The sequence below is a fragment of the Meles meles genome, chromosome 2, assembly GCF_922984935.1.
Source record: "Meles meles chromosome 2, mMelMel3.1 paternal haplotype, whole genome shotgun sequence".
NCBI classification, from domain to species: Eukaryota; Metazoa; Chordata; class Mammalia; order Carnivora; family Mustelidae; genus Meles; species Meles meles.
In genome coordinates, this window is record NC_060067.1 from 155781294 (window position 1) to 155802177 (window position 20884).

The 20884-nt window shown below is 37.7% G+C and overlaps 1 protein-coding gene across 1 annotated transcript in view; it reads left to right on the forward strand.

The window, feature by feature from the left end:
- Positions 1-1062: 1062 nt before the first annotated feature.
- Positions 1063-20884, forward strand: part of MTMR9 (myotubularin related protein 9) — a 56627-nt gene continuing 36805 nt past the window's right edge. The window contains exons 1-3 of the mRNA XM_045998029.1: positions 1063-1751; positions 13304-13412; positions 17352-17477. Coding sequence (XP_045853985.1) covers positions 1570-1751; positions 13304-13412; positions 17352-17477 — 417 coding nt within the window. The 5' untranslated portion in view covers positions 1063-1569. The remainder of the gene's footprint in view (positions 1752-13303; positions 13413-17351; positions 17478-20884) is intronic.

Here is a 20884-nt window from a genome sequence, read left to right on the forward strand (position 1 = left end):
GGTAATTGTTATAATGAGCCACAACGTGGAAGGACAACAAAGATTCCAATTTAAAAAATAGCTTTATAAACCTTTTCCCTCAGTATCCCTTCCCTGTTGGTTCCTTTTTTCTTTTGCAGACAAATAAACCCAGACTCTCTGCTGTGACAATCTCATAAAGCGTTTTTGTTTTAATAAGGGAATATTTTAGGAAGGGCAAGGGCAGAAGCAGGGACACTGTTGGTGGGTGATCTGGTGAGATTTTAGACAATTAACTTTGTCTTTGATTGTTGTGAGGCTTTAGCCTATTAGCTGTACTTAGGACTAGATGGTGGGGATTTCACAGGTTAATGGAACGACAGCAGACCAGGACTCAAACCCTTGCATATTTCCCCTCTAATTCTCTATTTTACAGTGAAAAGTAGCTTAATGGAGAGCACTAAGCAAAGAGAACTTATTTTGGAAAATTTCTGACATAATTTAGGCATCTGGAAGTAGTTCAGTGGCACTGTTTCTAATAGGGAGGCTGTGTGGTGGCGTCAAAGCCCTAGTACTTTGATTTCATAGATTTAGATTGAAGTCCATCTCTACTACAGATTACTGTAGCAAGTCACTTGAGCTTCCTCACTGGACGGGATTAATCTTTTCCTCTTCTGTGCACTGTATGTTATTTCTTCCTAGGTCTCTCTCATAGGGGTTTGCATGCTTTTCCTTTTCCTTGTTCAAGGTCACAGAACCTTGGCGTGGCGCTCTCTGGGGCAGTGGCGCCGGGCCCTGGGTTTCTCCCTTACACCTGGAGGATTCTCAACGGTCACAATCACTCATTCGATCCCACACTTGTCATCTCACAATTTACGACAGCCCCACGCTGTGAAGAGCCCTTGGAGAGGAGATAACTACTCAAGTGCAGGGAGGCAGACAAGGATCTCTTCTCGTCGTTCCATCTTCCCAGGCCTTTTCTGATACCGACTATTTGGAGCCGGTGGGAAGTACGCCGGTGGGCATGAAGGTAATGAAGAGCTCTTCCCTCGTAAGAGCACAAACCTTGGAGGTCTGTGTTTCCGGAAGCACCCTCTTCCGGAAGGGGACTGACTTCCGGCTCTGACTTCCCTGTCTTCCGAGTTTCGAGCTCCACCGCTTCCGCCCGGAGTTGCTTTAGTCTCCGGCTCCCAGCAGCTACTTCCGCCAGGAGTCCCCAGTGGCTCGGTGTTGGAAACTGGCCCTAAAGCGGCCTCCTTTTTCTCCCTTCAGCCTGCCCAGCCGAGGCCGGGTCTCCAGGTGGCGGCGGCGGCTGCTGGGCCTGTCGCGGAGCTTTCTTTTCGCTCGAGACCTGGGCCTGGGGGCACCCGGAGTTCGAGAGAGACGCCCGGGCGTGCTCCAGCCCCAGCCCTCCTCCTCCCGTGGCCAGCGACTGTGACCGCAGGCCTCGCCGCGCCCACCCGAGCCTGGGGCGGGGCCCGGCCTCCCCGCCTCGTCCCCGCCCCTCCGGCCTGCCGGGAGCAGGGTCATCCTCCTCCCGAGCCCTGCGGCGCTGTGACCGCCTCGGACCTCCGGGACTTGGGAGTCCCGTGGCTCCGGCCGCGGGGAAACATGGAGTTTGCGGAGCTAATTAAGACCCCACGGGTGGACAATGTGGTGCTGCACCGGCCTTTCTATCCCGCCGTCGAAGGGACGTTGTGTCTGACTGGTCACCACCTGATCCTGTCCTCCCGGCAGGACAACACGGAGGAGCTGTGGCTCCTCCATTCAAACATCGACGCCATTGACAAGCGGTGAGTGCCCATTCTACCTCCTTTCCGTCGGGAACCCCGGGGTTTTTAGGTGGACGTCTGAGGCCACGCGTCCAGTGTTTTCCTTGCGCCTCATCGCCTAGCCCGCCAGCAAAATGAGCCTTCTCCGGCCTAGGTTGAGGGTATGAATTTTAGAAAGCAGAAAACCATCCCAGTGAGATGCTTGATTTCCATTACATCCGGATGGAATTCCCAGGGCTATCATATGGTTGTTATCAGGCTGATTATCATTTTTGGTACACATCTCTTGGGTGAATTTTTAACCTTTAAAAAAAAAATTTGTTCTTGCACCATCATATTCCTTGGATTATTAATTGCCCGCCACAGTTCCATAAAGTGGTTGAATGATTTAGGTGAAGTCTTTCCTTGCCTCTTTTGAGGAAAACTCAAAGAACTTAGTATGTAGTGTCGAAATTCCACAAAACTTTTTCTTTTTCTTTCCTTCAAAAATGTTTGGTTTATCATATTTCTTATTTCTTACCTTCAGGGTCATCGATTAAATACTTCCTACTATGGGATACTCTTTATCCTTACTGAGTTCTACTTTGGCGGGGGGGGGGGGGGGGGGGGGGGGGGGGGGGGGGCAAAACAGAACCGGCTCTTAAACAAAGGTATTAATTAGTTAACCTCTCCCACCCCCCCATTCCAGACTGTCTTTCCAAGGTGGTGTCTCAAGAGTCAAAAAGTTATACTTCAATCTGAGTCAAAATTCTTATTTCCCCAATGGCTCTGTGTACTTAACTCTAACCAGGAGAAGGTGAATTGATTACCCAGTTTACACTAAAGTATAAATGAATGACAACAGGGGCGCCTGGGTGGCTCAGTGGGTTAAGCCTCTGCCTTCAGCTCAGGTCATGGTCTCAGGGTCCTGGGATCGAACCCCGCTTCAGGCTCTCTGCTCAGTGGGGAGCCTGCTTCCCTCTCTCTCTCCGTCTACCTCTCTGCCTACTTGTGATCTCTCTCTTCGTGTCAAATAAATAAGTAAAATCTTAAAAAGAAAAGAATGACAACAGTTTTTTTAAAATTATGTCTCAGGAGAATTTGGATATTAAGAAGATTCCTAGGGAGGTTATGCCTTAAAAGACAGTATTTACCAGTGGAGAATTGGAAACATTATGGATGAATTGATGACAGATTTATTTATTTTTTCATGCAGAGGGCTCCTACTAGACTCCTCAGATCACCTTGTCCTGTGTAAAAGTGTTCAGTGGTCTCTCCTGGCCTGCAGAATAGAGTATAAACCTTCTACTGTGTCATTCATGTTACTCCATGTCTGGCCCTAACTTATTTTTTCCACCTCAGTTCTTGTCATTCCCTTTCATGAATCTTTTTTTTTTCTTTTCTAGGATTTTTATTTATTTATTTGAAAGAGAGCACAAGTGGGGGTGAGGGGTGCAAAGGGAGGGAGAGGTAGGCTCCCCACTGAGCAAGGAGCCGGATACTGGGCACCCAGAACCCTGGGATCGTCCTAGGATTGTGACTTGAGCCCAAGGCAGACGCTTAACTGACGGAGTCCCCCAGGTGCCCCTTATTAACCCTATTAGCCAATCCTCACTTTTTCATTTTTGCTCACTATGTCCTGCATTCTCCTGTCTGTATCTTACCGATGCTCTTCCTTCCTCCTGGAATGCCTTGTTCCTCCCAAGTTTGTTGAAGATTTATTTAATGCCGTTATATTCTCAACATTTTGTAAGGCATGAGGAACACCAGGATGAATAAAGTATAGTTCTTATCTTTCAGTTCATAAACTATCATCCAGTTGCTACTCATTTATCAATATGTAGTATAACCATTCTAACTGCCCTCTCTTTTGTGGGTTCTTCTGATAATTTCCACAACTAGAAGTAGTTCTCCTCACCTTGAAATCCTATAACTCTTTAATTATACTTCTTTAATAAGTATATATTAAAATTTGTATTTTAATATTTACATATATGTTAGGTCCTTGAAGCCAGGACTTATATTTGGTTAATTTTTATCTCTTTCAAAACTCCTAACTTGGGCAGATAGGCACATAGCAAGTATAAGATGGATTAACCTCCAAATGATCAGTGATGCCACAGAATACAAATTAGAGTTTCTCCATATCACCAACTCCCTTTTCTCTTTTTCTTATTTCATGGTTGCTTTTCACGCTTTCATTTCATACTTACCCAGCATTTACTATATGCTAAGCCTGGTAGGGCTTAAAAAAGTATGTAAGACATGACCTTTTAATCTGTTAGGGGAGAAATGACAAACTGTATATACATCTCTTTTTCCCAGAAGCAGCATGATGTGATGCAAAGAGCATGAGGTAGGTGGTCAGCTTAGAGTTTAATTATTGCTCTCAAGAAATACTTCTGTCTGTCTTCTATGTGCTTAGCACCATCTGGGCTCTGCAGGTATAGTGGTGACTAAGGAGATCTAAGAGCTTGTGTACTAGTGGAGAGGATAGATATTCAAATAAATCGACAAATAGGTAAATAACAACATCAGGTAGTAGGTGCCAGGAGGGAAAATAGAGGAAGATGGGAGGATAGAGAATGCCAGGAGACAGTGTTCTTAGAAGGGATTTCAGAAAAGATAAGTGACATTTAAATGAATGATATCCAGGACACCCGGATGGCTCAAATGAAGCATCTGCCTTCCGCTCAGGTCATGATACCCGGGTTCTGGGATCAAGCCCTGCATTGGGGAGCCTGCTCCGTGGGGATCCTGTTTCTCCCTCTGCATGCCACTCCCCCTGCCTGTGCTCTCTTTCATTTACTTACTCTCTCTCTGTCAAATGAATAAATAAAATCTTTAAAAATAAATAAACAAATGAATGACATGTGAAGGAAGGGGGAAGCTAGCAATGTGAATATCAGAAGAAAGCATTCCAGCCAGAGGGAACAGCCATTGTGAAGACTGGAATGGGCCTGGCATGTACTGGGAAGAGCAAAGAGGCCACTGTGTCTGGAGGGCAGTGAGCAAGGGTAGAGGCTAGGGGTATAGCAGAAGCTGGTTGGAGGGATAAGCGGGGGCAGATGGCTCAGACTTTCTTTGCCATCGTGATGGTTTTCAAAGAAAGCTCTTTGGAGAGTTGAAAGCTACTGGCAGAAGACGAATTGCAGAGCCTGCAGAAGCAGCAGGCCCAGTTAGGGGACTGTTGAGTAGTTCAGGGGGAAGGTGATGGTGACATAAGAGTAGAAGCGGTCAGGTTTGGGATGTATTTTGAAGGTTGAGCTGCCATGCCTTGTTAGTGGATTGTAAAGGGGATGTGAGAGGAAGCACAGTATTGAGGATGACTCCTTTAAATCTGTCTCTTGTTACACAGGTGTCCTTAGGCAAGCCTAAGGACTTAGCCTCTCTGAACCTCTCAATTCTATCAGACAGAGGATGACAACCCTTCTCATATCTAGTAGTAACTTATGTTTGATGCTTTACAAGCTCATCGAATGCTCTCATGTGCACTGCATGTACAGTTAGACCCTTTCAGCTCACAAGGTTTTATGTAAGTTTTATAATTGTTTTTCTTTTCATGGACCCCAGATGTAGAAAGTTGAGTTAATCCTATTCAGTTGAGAACTTGTCATTTTCATGATAGATTCATCGCAAGGTTTTCTTGGTTTTTTTTTTACATTTTATCTTCTTCAAGCTCTAATTTTCACCCCTATTTTCCTCCTCATCCTCAATCGCTTCAGGCAAGTATGTTAAGTGTTGCTGTACATATAAGGATATATGTATATCCCTATAAAAAATATAGCACTATGATGTGCAAGTTTAATTTCTCTCAGTAGGATTATGTTGCAGATCTTGTTCTATTTCTCAACATTAATTCGGTACTCTTCATACTGCTGTGCATACATCCATTTCACTGCTTCTGACTGCAGCACAGAATTCCAAATTGTTTAGAACATTGTACTTATCTGACCCTTCAGATAACTTCTAACTCCCTGCTATCACAACATACTTAAAATGTACTTGTTTGGGTCCACTTACAGTCTTGTACAAGAATCTCTCTGAGCTTGTGTTTAGGATGGGATGGAGCCAGAAAGCAGATACATAAAATTAGGTCACTTCACCAAGTAGTGCTGAGGACTTTCCAAAATGACTAGTCCCTTTGCCCCTCCCACCATGGTCCCTATTTCCACCACATTCTTAGGAACATTTGGTATAATTGTCTTTTTAAGTTTTGCTAGTCTGATGATTGTGAATAGGATCTCTTTGTTTTAATTTGTATTTCTCTAATTACTGATGAGTCTAAGTGTCTCTGTATAGACTTATTATTAATTCAATTAAATATTTTTTCCTTTCTTGCATTTTTTGACCCACTTTTAAAAATTAGGTTTGTTGTCTTTCTAGTGTTGATTTACACCAGTTCCTTGTATATTCTCTAGGTTTTAATTTAGACATTGCAGATGTCTTCTCTTAGTCTCTCAACCAATTGTTGACTTTTCTGTGGTGTTCTTTGTTGAGCAGAAGGCCTTAATTTTAATTCAGAATTCATCATTTTTTAATTTATTGTTTGTGCTTTTTTTACTTTACTGTTTGTCCTTCCTTATCCCAAGATCACTAGGATATTCTCTACGTTTTCTTCCATATTGGCTTTATAGTTTTACCCTTCACTTTTAGGTCTTTAATTCATTTAGATTCTACCTTTGTTTCAAGTGTTTTTTCCAGGTAGCAAGCCAGTTTTCTTAATACCATTTCCTAATACCATGCCTATACCATTCTTGACTGATCCATCATATTTTAAGTGGTTTCATACACGTATTGCTTTCTCTATGTCCCATAGGTTTTGTAATGTGTTTGTTTCCATTTTTCTCTGTTTTCTAATTTACCATGTGATTTCTTCTTTGATCCCTAGGTTGTTTAGTAGTGCATTGTTAATTTCCATAATTTTGTGAATTTTTCGGTTTTCCTTTTGTTGTAGATTTCTAATTTTATCCCATTGTGTTCAGAGAAGATACTTTGTAAGATATCTATCTTTTTAAATCTGGGATTTTTATTTGTGGCCTAACATATAGTCTGTCCTAGAAAGTGTCTCATATGCTCTTGAGATGAATGTGTATTCTGTTGTTGTTGAGTAGCTAATGTGTATACATTTGTTATATCTAGTTGGTTTATTGTGTTAAATGTCTATTTACTTATTTATCTTCAGTCTGATTGTTCTAGCCATTATCGTGAATGGGTATTAAAGTTTCCAGCTGTTATTGTAGAGCTGTTTTTCCTTCAGTTCTGTCAGTTTTTGCTTCATATATTTTGATTGCCTGTAGTTAAGTGTGTAATTATTTATAATGGTTATATCTGCTTGCTGTGTTGAATCTTTTATTAGAATATAATGTCCTTCCTTGTCTCTTGTAATCATTTCTGATTTAAAGTATTAGTATAGCACTTGCTGTCTTTGGTTACTGCTTGCATGAAATATTTTTTTTCCTATCTTTTCACTTTTAACCCATTTGTGTCTTTGGATCTTGAATCTCTTGACTCAAGACTGCATATAGTTGGTTGATATGTTTTTATTCATTCTGCCAATCTTTGTCTTTTGACTGGGCAGTTTTTTTAATCCATTTACATTTGAAGTTATTATTGATAAGCAGAGACTTATATAACTGTGCTATTTGTTTTCTCTATGACTTATAGCTTTTTGTCCCTTAATGTTCTGTTTTTTGTGTAGTTTATTTTTTGTAGTGAAATGTTTAAATTTCTTTCTCGGTTACCTTTATGTATATCCTATAGGTATTTGTGATTACTATGGGGATTACATTTAACATCTTAAAGTTATAACACTCTAATTTGAATTTATACCAGTTTAAGTTCAATAACATACAAAAAGCTTGCTCCTTTATAAGTCTGGCTTTGCTGCTTTTCATTATTAATGTCACAAAATTACATCTTAATACATTTTATGCTCCCAAACATAAACTAATAATTCTTATAAATGCAATAGTCTCTTTGATTATATAGTAAACAAAATTTGGAGTTATAAACCAAAGTTACAGTAATACAGTAATAATAGCTTTTATACTAATTTTTTCCTTTGAATATATTAATCTGTTAAATTGTGTAGAAAACAAAAAGCACAGTTACAAACCATTGTTACAATATATTAGGTTTTATAACGACCCATGTATTTACCTTTACTGAGATCTTCATTTCTTTATATAGCTTCAAATTATTGCCTAGTGTCTTTTCATTTAACCTTGTGGGACTCTCTTGAGCATTTCTTGTAGTGCTCATGAGTCCCTCAACTTTTGATGGTCCAGGAATGTCTTAATTTCTCCCTTACTTTTGAAGGACACTTTTGCTGGATATAGGATTCTTAGTTGATGGCTTTTTTTCTTTTTTTAAAAAACACTTTGAACATATAAGCTCCCTGTTTTCTGGCCTTCAAAGTTTCTGATGCAAAATCTATTATTTTATTGTGGCTTCCTTGTTGTATGTGACAATTTGTTTCCCTCTTGTTGCTTTCAAGATTTTCTCTTTGTCTTTTGAAAGCTTGATTAAAATGCGTTTTGGTGTGATTCTCTGAGTTTATCTTACCTGGAGTTTGTTGAATTTCTTGGATGCTTATATTCATGTCTTTCATCAGATTGGGGAATTTGTCCACCATTATTTCTTCAGATATTCTCTGTCTCTTTTTCTTTTTCTGGGACTCCTGCAAAGTGTATGTTGGTTCTCTTGTAGGTATCCCACAGGTCCTTAGGTTCTATTCACTTGTTTTCAATCTCTTCTCTTTCTGTCCCTCAGACCTGATAATTTCTATTTTATCTTCAGGTTTACCATTTTTCTTCTGCCTGCTCACATCTGCCTTTGAATCCCACTAGTGAATTTTCATTTCAGTTCTTGCACTTTTCACCTCCAGCATTTGGGGGAGGGGGGTTCTTTGAGGTTTTCTCTTGTTATTGATATTTCCATTTTGTTCACACAGCATATTCTTGACTTTCTCCACATCTTCCTTTAGTTCTTTGAGCATCTTAAAGACCATTGTTTTAAAATCATTATCGAGTAAATCTGCCATTAAGTCTTTTTCAGGGAAAGTTTCAGTTGATGTACTTTTTTCCTTTGAGTGGCCCATACTTTCTTATTTGTATGCCATGTGATTTTTTGTTGTTGAACACTGGACATTTGATCTAATAACAAGGCGACTGACTCTGGAAATCAGATTCTTCCCCTTCTCCAGGGTTTGCTGTTTTTGTTTGTTTGTTTTCTAATAATAGTTATTTACTTATAATTATTATTGTTGTTATAAGTTTTTTCTATGCCAGGGATCAGCCTGAAGTATAAATTTAAGGTTATCTCGTAGCTCTTTTCTGAGCCTTTCCCTGGGCATTTACCTCATATATGTAATTATTTTTGAATGTCCTAATCTTTAATGTCTGTCTCTTGAAAGGAGAAAAGTGAAATATGAAATGAGGATTGGGAGGGGAAAGAGGACCAGCCTTTAAATTCCCTGGAAGTTACTTTGGGGGGACGAACTTACAATAGGGAGAGGCACAACAGTAATGGCTGTGATCAGAAGCAGTAATCATCAGTCAGAGCACAGATCCCTGATAGCTGGAGGACAGTATCTTTCTTCTCTGATGCTTAGTAGACAGTATCTTTGACCAGCTTGGCTTCCTCAGGCTGTGCGTGGGCTGCTCCAGGAACATGTGCATAGCTGCCCATCACATGGCTAGGGTGTGTAGCTGCTAGTTTGCTAAGAGCTGAATTTATCCAGAATTTATCATTCAAGTCTTCCCCCTGGGAGCTGCAAGCCTTAATAGACCCTAGCCTACCACAGTAGTCACATCAAGCAGATCGTGCCAGTGAAATTGTTGTCTAGATGGGGAGACAGACTCTTGGTGCTTCCTACTCCACTGTCTTCCCAAAATACTTCCCTTAATTGAGTTTTGAGCATTTTTTTTTTTTAAGATTTTATTTATTTATTTGACAGACAGAGATCACAAGTAGGCAGAGAGGCAGGCAGAGAGAGAGCGGAAAGCAGGCTCCCTGCTGAGCAGAGAGCCCAATGTGGTGCTCGATCCCAGGACCCTGGGATCATGACCTGAGCTGAAGGCAGAGGCTTAACCCACTGAGCCACCCAGGTGCACCTTGTTGTTGTTGTTGTTGTTGTTTTAATATATTCTAGATACAAGTCTTTTATCAAATGAGATTTGCAAATATTTTCTCTCAGTCTTTGGTTTGCCTTTTCATTCTCTTTAACAGTATCTTTCAAAGAGCAAATAATTTAAATTCTGAAGAAGCCCAATTTATTAGTTCTTTTTATAGATTGGGGTTGTGGTGTCTTATCTTAGAAATCTTTGCCTAACCCAAGGTCACAAAGATTTTTGCTCCTATTTTCTTCCAGCAGTTTTATAGTTCTAGGTTTTATCTTCAGGTATATGATCCATTTTGAGTTAGTTTTTATATATCTTTAAGTCTTCTGTCCCATGAACAAAGTATATCTCTCCATTCATTTTATTTAGGTGTTTAATATCTTTCAACAGTATGTTATAGTTTTCACTTACAGATTTCAGACATCTTTTGACAGATTTCCCCCATTTTCCCCATTTATTACACATTTTTGGATGCTCTTTCAAATGGCATTTTTAAAATTCAATTTCTAGCTGCTTTTGTATTAATTATTTATTGCCATAGAAGTCTTCAGGCCTTGCAGACCTAGAGAGGGACTACCCCCTCTCACAGTTAGCTATTTACTCTAAATAGCTGGAAACTTGCCTGCAAGCACACCTTTGGTATGCACACCAACCAATCTGGAGTCCGGATCCTTATCTGCCTCCTCATATCAGGCTTCTGCACTCAGGACTACTATTTTCTCCTCTCCTGCATTATTCCAGGGCCAGGTACAGACAAATAGGAATCATCTGTATTACCCAGAGCCTGACAGAATTATTCAAACTAGCTAATCCTAAACTTGCTCAGCTGACCTACCCTGCCTTTCCCATTTATTTCTGTGAAACCTTACAGTAAAAGTTCTGGCCCATGCTTTCGTCTTGCACTATCTGCCTCCTGACACCCTGCATGACATGGCGTGCCCCTCCTTTTGAGAACTGAGTCACAAACTATCTTTCTAATGACAGTCATCTCCTGATCTGTCAGCTCTGTCATCCTAAATAAAAACCACGTCCTGAATATTTTAAACAATTGTTGCAATAGTGTATAGAAATACTATTGATTTTTGTGTACTGAATTTATATCCAGCAACCTTACTAACCTCACTTTTTAATTCCAGTAGTTTTTTTGTATTTTTCATTAGCTTTTCTAAATAAGCAGTCATGTCATCTGCCACTAAAGACAATTTTATTTCTTCTTTTCCAATTTGGGTGCCATTTATTTCTTGCCTCCTTGCACTGGCTATTAACTATCAGTACAATGTTGAATGGAAGCAGTGAGAGTGAACATCTCTGTTATTCTTGATACTAGTGAAAAAGTATTTAGTCTTTCACCATTAAGTCTGTGATTAGTGGTAGGTTTGTTTTGTTTTTGGTTTTGTTTTCTTTTGGTAAATGCTATTATCAGGTTGAAGATGTTTCCTTCTGTTCCTGGTTTGCTGAGAGTGGAGGTTTTTTGTTTTTGTTTTTTAAGATCAGGCATAGATGTTGAATTTTGCCAAATGCTTTTTCAGTATCTATTGTGATGTTCGTCTATATAGTTTTACTTTTTCGGTTTGGCGATACAATAAATTGCTTTAATTTTCAAATGATAAACCCCAACTGTTCATGATATATTACCCTTTTTATATATTATTGGATTTAATTTGCTAATATTTAGATTAGAAATTTTGCATCTGTGTTCCTGAGGGATATTGGTCTATAGTTTTCTTATGCCTTTGTTTGTTTTTTTATATTAGGGTAATGTTGGCCCCATGGAATGAGTTAATAAATAATTGCCTCTTCTTCAACTTTCTGAAAGACTTTGTCTTGAATTGGTATTATATTTTCCTAAATGTTTTATAGAATTCATCAGTGAAGCCACTTAGGCCTGGAGGGTTTTCTGGTGGGGAAGATTTTCATGAAAATTGCAGTTTATTTAGTAGCTATAGAACTAATTATGTTCTTCTTGAGTTTGTGTCTTCAGAGGAATTGGTCCATGTCATTTACCTTGTTGAATTTATTGGCATAAAGTTGTTCCTAGTATTTCCTTATCTTTTTAATACTATACAGTCTGTAGTGATTCTTATTTCTCTCATTTCTGATATTGGTAAATTGAGACTGACTTTTTTTTTTCCTGATCACTTTGGCTAGTGGTTTATTGCTTTTATTATTTTCAAACAATCATCTTTGCTTTTATTATTCCCTATAATTTTCTTTTTTCTATCTCATCGATTTTGGCCCTGATCTTTATTTAATGTCTTCTTTGAATTTGACTTGCTCTTCTTTTTTTAGTGTAGTAGAATCTGAAGTCACTAATATGAAACTTTCTAATATAGATGCTTTCCTCAGACTATCCATTTCACCCATGTTCCCTCTTCTGTAGCTTGGAAACTCTCAAAACTGTAAACTGGGGTAATTGTAGGATTCACCTTTTTTCCCATCTCCCAGAGATATCTGTTCTTTGTTGCATGATGTCCAGTGTCTTGAAGATAGTTCTTTCGTATATTTTGTCCAGTTATTTTGGTTGTTTCAGGTGGGAGGGTAAATATGGTTCCTGTCATACCTTTGCCAGAAGTAGAAGTGCCAAGAGGGTGAGTTTTCCAAATAAATTTGATAAGAGGCATTCCAGTGTTTTGATAGGTTGTGGATGTCTGGTAGAATCAACTTTAGTAGGATTTGGCCCATGCACTGATAATGTTTGCCTGTCCAAATTAACAATGCAGTGATGTGAGGCATAGGGGTGCTTACAGTTGAAATGGAGCTCAGTAAGAGTAGCCGTGGAAATTGCCTTTCTAAACTGGGCAAAATGTAAGTAAAATGAACAGTATTTGGTCAATCTAAGAATTCCTAGTTTAGGAAATACTCAGAAGTATTAATGGAAAAGAAAGGGGCCAACCAGTGGCAAAGCACAAGAAAACTCAGAACTGTCAGCATATACAAAACAAAACAACAATAATAAAAAGACAAAAATTGTAATTAAGGTAAAATTACATTTGTACAAAATTTACCAATACAAAAGTTATGAGTAGATGTGGCATTTAGAATATATAATGTAAGTTAATAGTTTTTAAAGACTGAATAAGAGATACTTATATTTAAAATCAACTACTACAATCTTGGAAGTAAGTAAAATCTGAAATAAAGTGTTTTCCTATGCTCTATAAACATTTAACATATTAATTACAGATCTTTTTTTCTCTGTTCTTTGAAGTAAGGCCCCAAATAATCTTCATTAAGTGAATTGGCCTCGTACTAATTAGTTTATGAATTCAGAAAATTTTAAGTACATGTATTTAAAATAATTTATGGCTCACATTTTAATATGCAGTCCTGACTCTACTTTAATTAGACTAATTTGGGAGAAGAAAGTTAAATATAGATGGTAATTACAACTACATTTTCTTTTCAAGGAGATAGTCATATGTTTAAAGATAGAAATATATGTTCTTAAGCATAATTTGTAATTTTTTACAGATTTGTGGGACCACTGGGTACCATCATCATAAAATGTAAAGATTTTCGAATAATTCAGTTGGATATTCCTGGAATGGAAGAATGTTTGAATATAGCCAGTTCCATTGAGGTAAATATTTCAGAAGCAAAATCTGATGAAAATAAATAGTAATTAAAAAAAGAACCTTGTATTCTGACTCAGTGTGGCTCTTGTGTTTTTTTAGTAGATAGTTGGTCATATTCTGTGACTCACATATTGAAAATTGACAGGAAAAGCCTCACCCTGATTCATTGTTAGAGGAATGTAATAAGATTTTATTGACTTATAACAGTTTTTAGTGTTACTTATTCCTCCAGGTTCACTTGTAGCATTTGATGGGAGTTCCTTCTCTTTTAAGACTCAGTAATGCTCCACTGTATGTATATAGTATAAGGTTTTTCTAAAAAGTAACTTCTTTTATAAAGCAGGTGATTATCACCAATGATTATAGTCTTTTGTTTGTCTTTAGTAAGTCTTAATTTTCCCTACGTCATGTTTGCTTAAGACAGAGTGTGTTTGTTTTATATTTGTAACAACAGTATTGAGTATCTGTTCGGATAACAAATAATAGATATTTTGCTTGGGTAATTTAATATTTAAATGGAAGAACTCACACCATTTTCTTACCCATTCAAACTAACTATTTTGGTTTACACTCAAATTTTAAATTGCCTTGTTTTAAATCATTGTCACTAAATTACAGCAATTAACTTTTTGTTTATAGTATTTTCTAGGCAATTATAGACACATTGACTTTTTCCCCCCTTTGATCTTTGGGTGACTAATCTGGTCTTTGTATCCAGAATGAATGCTATTGGCTACTACTACTACTACTAAAAGGATACAGAAAGGTTTAAAAATCCGTAATTAGGATCTTGTTTTTTTTTTTTTTTAAATAAGAATAGAGAAATAAAAACTGTTGTGCTGAGAAAAATGGCATGGAATTGGTTTACTTTCTGCCTTTGCTAAATTTTACTTAGAGGAAATGAGAAGCTGAGCTGAACTATTTGTCTTGCTTATCTTGTCATTTGGAAGTGATTTAGTAACATTGATTTGGCCAAATTTGTGAACATGGGTAAGGAATACACTCTGTGGTTTCTAGGCTGTTAAATTGAAACATTGTCCTGCTCTTTGGGCAGGGGAATACTACTGACCCATTTCATTTGAGCATTTTTGTGTGTGTGTGTGGGTTTGGATTTTTACTCATCAGTCTATGTTTTTCTTCGTATCCTTTTTATAACTTACAATATAGCTGGTTGGTGGATGTTAGTGAAGTTGCATATGGTGAAGGATAATGGTAAAGGAAATACAGGGCAAAGCCTGTTTCCTACTTTCTGATTGCATTTACTTAGTTTTGTTAGCATCTGACACTAATCAGTTGTTTAATTGGTTGTATATAGTACCTGAAATACTTTAGGAACTGAATATGTAGAAACTCTTGACCTCAGAAAGTGAATGATCTATTAATTATTTTACAAAATAGTAAATATACGTTGTAAACTTGGTCTCTTGCCTTTTCCTAGTATCCAGTTCCTTCCCGCCTCCCCTATACATCTTGACAAACTTGGTAGTAACAAGTGAATTTCTTTTATGAAACAATTGAGCTAGTCTTTCTAATCAAGAATCCATATACCCTAATATATTCTGCTGCCACAAATAGAATCCCATTGGAAGACTAACTGGCAAGTGCTCAGTTTTCTAAAATGTAGCAGGAAGCCTAATGAAGCTTTTTTTCTGTGTAGTTTCCACTATCTTTTGGAATGGAAATGTTTTCAGTTCTTTCAGCATTAATGTGCTTAAAGGAAAAGTCCTGTCTCTAGTGACATAATATATGATCACAAGTCAGAATATGAGTGCTTATTACCTACTAAAGTGGCTGTTGATCTGCGTTTAAAATTGCGGTTGTACCAGCCACTATGGAAAACAGTATGGAGGTTCCTCAAGAAATTAAAAGTGGAACTACTGTATGACCCAGCAGCCCCACTTCTGGATATATATCCAAAGAAAACAAAATTATCTCAAAGAGCTATCTTTACTCCCTTGATCATTGCAGCATTATTCATAATAACCAAAATATGGAAATAGCTTAAGTATCTGTCAGCAGATGAATGGATAAAGAAAATATGATGTTTATCTGTTTATCAGTGGAATATTATTCAGCCATAGAAAACAGTAATCCTGGGGGCACCTGGGTGGCTCAGTGGATTAAGCCACTGCCTTCGGCTCAGGTCATGATCTCAGGGTCCTGGGATCGAGCCCCGCATCGGGCTCTCTGCTCCGCAGGGAGCCTGCTTCCTCCTCTCTCTCTGCCTGCCTCTCTGCCTACTTGTGATCTCTCTCTCTGTCAAATAAATAAATAAAAAATATTAAAAAAAAAACAGTAATCCTGATATTTGTGACAACAAGGGTGAAACGGAGGGCATTATGCTAAGTGAAATAAACCAGAAAGAGAAAGACAAATATTGCATGTTACTGCTTATATGTGGAATCCTAAATACTAAAAAAACTTAGAGAAACAGAGAGTGGAAAAGTGGTTGCTAGGGGCTGAGGGAGATAGGGAGAGGTTGGTAAAAGTTACAAACTTACAGTTACAAGATGAATAATGTCTTAGGATCAAATGTAAAGCATGGTAACCATAGTCAATAACACTATATTATTGTATAATTGAAATTTTCTAAGAGAGTAGAACTTAAATGTTTTCAACAAAAGGCAAATATGTGAGAAGATGGATATGTTAATTTACTCCAGAGGGGTGTCCTTTCACAATGTATCATATCATCATTTTGAATATCTTAGTTTTATTTGCCAGTTTTACCTCAGTAAAGATGAAATTTTTTAAAAAAATATTGCAAAAAATATCTTAAAAGCAAAATTTTTAAAAAGTGAAACAGTAATGTTTGTACTGAACAACAGCAGCTCTGGCCTAGCTCACATGTGACCTAGTTTAGTGTGATTGGCAATTTAGTGATCAATTTAGTGTGATTGGCAGCCAAAGACTGTATAGAAGTGGATAGTGGATTATACAGCCATGCTTCTCCATATTTTCTGTATTATGAGCTCTGGGGGAAAAGTGTCATGATTTATGGGCAGATGGAAGAATAAAATTGGATGAAGATGTTTTTGTTAAACTGCTAAACTACATGTCTAATCTGCTTTTAAAGTCTTGGGCCCATTCTTTTGTGAATCTACTCCTTCTGTGACCTAGAGGAAGGTAGCTTTATTCTGAGAGTTTTGGGGAACTAGCATGATGTTGGGCTCCTGGGTGAGTGTCTCCAGAATTACTGTAATTTGAATTATGCTAATTGATTTTGGTACCTTTTTTCCCAGCCGTACAAGTGTTTTTTATAAGTCCCCTGTCAGAAGGTTGAAACTGTCAGGTGATGGAGGATGTCCCATCTGTCTGTTCCTCCCATTTAGTCAGGTTTTCCTGGTGGTGTTATCCAGAACTCAAGTGTTTCAAATGATTATAGCTCATTTGGGAATCACAGAGTTATTGCCCCAGCTTGAGAATGGGTCACTGTAACATAAAGGTAATATACATGGCCACCAAGCTGTAACATCTTTATTTATGGTAACTAACAGACACTGATTTTTAAATAACGTACATATGTTGATATACTCGATATCTGAATTTTGAGCCAAGACCTTTTTCCTAATCAGATCCTGTTTCTTTTCCGATCCCTAGAAATATTTGGACCTTCTTTATTAGGCTTTGTTAAGTGGTATCAAAAGAAGTTATTTAATTTTTCTTCTGGAATAGGTGTGCACACTTTTTTTGTTCTTACGTTCATTCACGAAATGTTAACTGAGCATATGCTATGTGTGAAGGACCTTGTTAGATGCTGAAAGTATGGAAATCAGCTTCAGTAAGCTATAATTGTGTCTAGTGGTAAATACAATGTTGGAGAAGTAGATGGGGTGTGCATCCTTATTAGACTGTATTTATTTAATTCCGATTTGGCAGTTAGAAGATGTTTCAAATTGCGGTAAGTTCCTTTCTCTTTCTTTTGTTTCCTTTTTATGCCCTAGGCATTATCTACCCTGGACTCTATCACTCTGATGTACCCTTTCTTTTATCGGCCCATGTTTGAAGTGATGGAAGATGGCTGGCATTCTTTCCTTCCTGAGCAAGAGTTTGAACTCTACTCTTCTGCTGTGAGTAACATTTAAGACAACTTATGTGTAACGAGAAATAACCCAGTACTTTACTTGTGAAATGATCCCTTCCTTTTGACGACTAATAAGGTGTTGTTTGCTTATCCATGCCTGAAAGAAATTTCTGTTAGCTGTTAGTACTGAAGCGTCTGCCATTCAGAGATTCGTGCAATTTGTTTTTAATTCTGCAGCTCCAGGGATTTTTCTTCTAGTGGATTTCGGCTGGGTCCCAGATGTTACTTTTTTTAATTTTGCAAATGATATTGGTAAAACATTAAGATCTTCAAGAAGATAGTCCTGACCTGTTTTGAGTTCATTGTTGATTGTTTTAAGAGCATCTCCACAGAAACAACTTTATATATAGTAATTAGGTTCTGAGCCATCCCAAAAAGTCTGTTGAACCTGCTGTGTGCCTAAGACAGCATTAGAGAAACATAGATCATATTTTTTCCAGGGGATAATTTTTGTGTTTTTATAATTTGGGTTATTATGACCAGGACACTAGAACCAGGTTTTCTTTCTCATTCTTCACAATTTTACTTCTTTCTTCTTCCATCACACTTATGTAAATGAGCCCTGGTATGGGGGGGGCGAGCGGTGGTGGTCAAAAAGTAAGGACCAGGGGACTATGTAACTTAAAGAATAAAGATGTACATGTCAGCACAGTAATAAAGGAACAGAAGGTCACTTTTTTGTTGTATGGACATGTTTATGTAGTTAACAGATAACTACCTGTATTTACACTTACATTTAGTGTTTTTATTGCATTAAAAACTGCAGAGTAAACATTGTTAAATGCATGATACTTTTTTGCTGTAATCACCTACCACCAACAGTTAGCTTAGAGGAATCCTTAATTATTTCCTAGGTGGAAAATGGCAGTCACGTAGTGATCAGGAAGGGAGAAGTCTGCATGATTTGTTTGGGTAGCCAACACTATCTGTACGAAGGACTTACCCATGATTTATCTTGGGGTTAGGTGCCATAAGTGAACCAGTCTAAGTCTACATTCTACAGGTCAACGTTCAAATCAGTCTCCTGTTCTGTGCAGAAATCCCCTATGCTAAAAACATCCATGATGTGATCATTTAGCCTCATCTTGAAATTGTAGTGTGGGAGAATTTGCAAAAACACAATGGTGTCCTATTTGGGCACAGCTCTAATTCTTAGCTGATCTCTGTTTCCCTGTGCATAGAGCCAATGTTTCTGATGTTACCTTGTGTTATTTAATTTATCTTATTCCTTTACTATGAACTCTTCTTCAAATTAGGAAGTCTTATGTCCCCATTAAGTTTTTTTTCCTGCAGATTAAATATCAGTATTTACTTCAACTTTTTCTAATAATGGTGGCCTCAGGGCCGCACACTGTCCTGGTTGCTCGTCCCAGCAGGGCCTTCAGTTTTATCATTTATTCTCTTAAAATATAGTACCCATACCACTTGGTATAGATTGGAACTATTACTGATGCTTTAAGGCAGCTTAAAGTTGTATTAGCTTTTTTGAGAATTAAGTTAATAATGAAATAAACTAAAATTTATACATTTTCTCATATGTGTTACTAAGGGATCTGCCCTATGTTTTTGTTATTGTATTTACTTACTAATTTTTATTTAGATTCAATACTTTTCCAAGTAGGCATTTTCTTTTTGGTTTAGCTAATTATTTAAGTTGTTTGTATATTTGAAGTTCTGGTATTTTCCTGCAAATTTTATAATCCACAGATTTAATGAGAACATCTTTAATGCCTTGTTTGAGGTATTTAGTTACTGTTATTAGATGATGGAAATTTTAAGATGAGCAAAGCATGGTTCCTTCCTTCTACTTGTTCAAAGTCTAAGAGTTATTTAATCAAGTACAGTGAATTAAGTGCTGACAAAAGTATCCACAAGGCACAGGGAAAATGACATTAGATTTGCGTTACTGAAAATCAATTCTTTTGCAAAATTCTAAGAAACTGCTTGAAAAAGCTACTGTAAAAATATACAGTAGATGGTTGGATATAGTGTAGAAAGATTCAGAAAGTAGAATTAAAAGGCACTGGTGACCCACTCACTGGAGGTGGAAGGTAAAACCGACAGTAGTATCTAGGATGATACCATTGAGAAGAGAAAAATAGAGAAATGTGTTTAAAGGGAATGAGTTAAGTTCAGTTTGGGGGATGGCCTTTAAAAGAGCCTGTATAGTACATTATTGAATATCTGTAAGAGAGAGTCTGGAGCTTATTTGAGAGGTCCTTGTTAAAAATGAAAAACTGAGGGTAATCAGCAAATACTCTTTGGAAACCATGAGGAGAGACTGAGATTGCCTAAGGAAAGCATCTAAAGTAAAAAGGATTGAACCATTTAAAAGGTGAATGGAGGACCAGTGAGTTTCAAGTAGGAGAGAGTTAGCAGTATGCAAAACTTCTTATTCATTATTTGTTGTCTCTTTCCTGGTCTAGAATATAAGCTGCTAGATATAAACTTTACAAGGGCTGGAACCATTATCATTCTGGTTTCCTATTGTATTGCTAGGCAAAGGGTAAATATTTGTCGAGAGAATGAATGTAGGTGTGAATTTATTCAGGATGGGTCAAAAGGGTAGTAAAGCCTTCTATATATCGTTAGAAGTCCTCTGCTGGGTTACATCTCTGTCACTTAATCAGTATTCTTTGAGTAAGGTTTTTTGTTTTTTGTTTTTTGTTTGCCATCTGAAAACTTTTTAATTAAAATATTAGCCAGTCCCTACTTCATTATTATGTCTAAAAGAGATGTGTGGTATTGACAGTACTAAAACTAGCTATCAGGATATCTTGTGTTGCATCCCAGATATGTTACTGGCAGCTTGACTTTTTGGAACTTAGTTTCCATGTCTACAAAATGAAAGTGTTGAACGAAAATGATCTCTAGAGTTTCTCCTACTTGAAGCGTGCTTTTATTCTAGGATATCATGAAAGATTATTTCAGGTACTTCGTTGAAATAGTCATACATGATATATCTGTACTCCCTCAATCTATTCGAAATTATATATAAAAAAGGTAATAAGATTCTGCTTATGATCGAATAACTCCTATCTTGGGAAGACCTCCTGCAGAGATTAGTGACAAACTATAAAACACAAAAAAACTGCCACTTGAAAGCTCGGGTAATTGAGCAGAAAGCAGCGTATTTTGGAGGGAGTCAAAATGCAGAGAAAGTGAATGACAGAATGAAATTCCTATTTGGGGAACTTTGTCTTGAGGTCAGCATAGTTGTGGCATTGATAACTTGGAACAGCTAACATTCCCACAGAAAGCCCACTTTCTTTCTAGTAGGAGGAACCAAGTGAATGGCTTGGGGCAACCAGAGAGCTAGAGAAGGAGAACCTTGGTTCGATGGTATACAACCTTGAACCTGTGGCTGATTGTGAATGATGTGTGCCTGGAGCA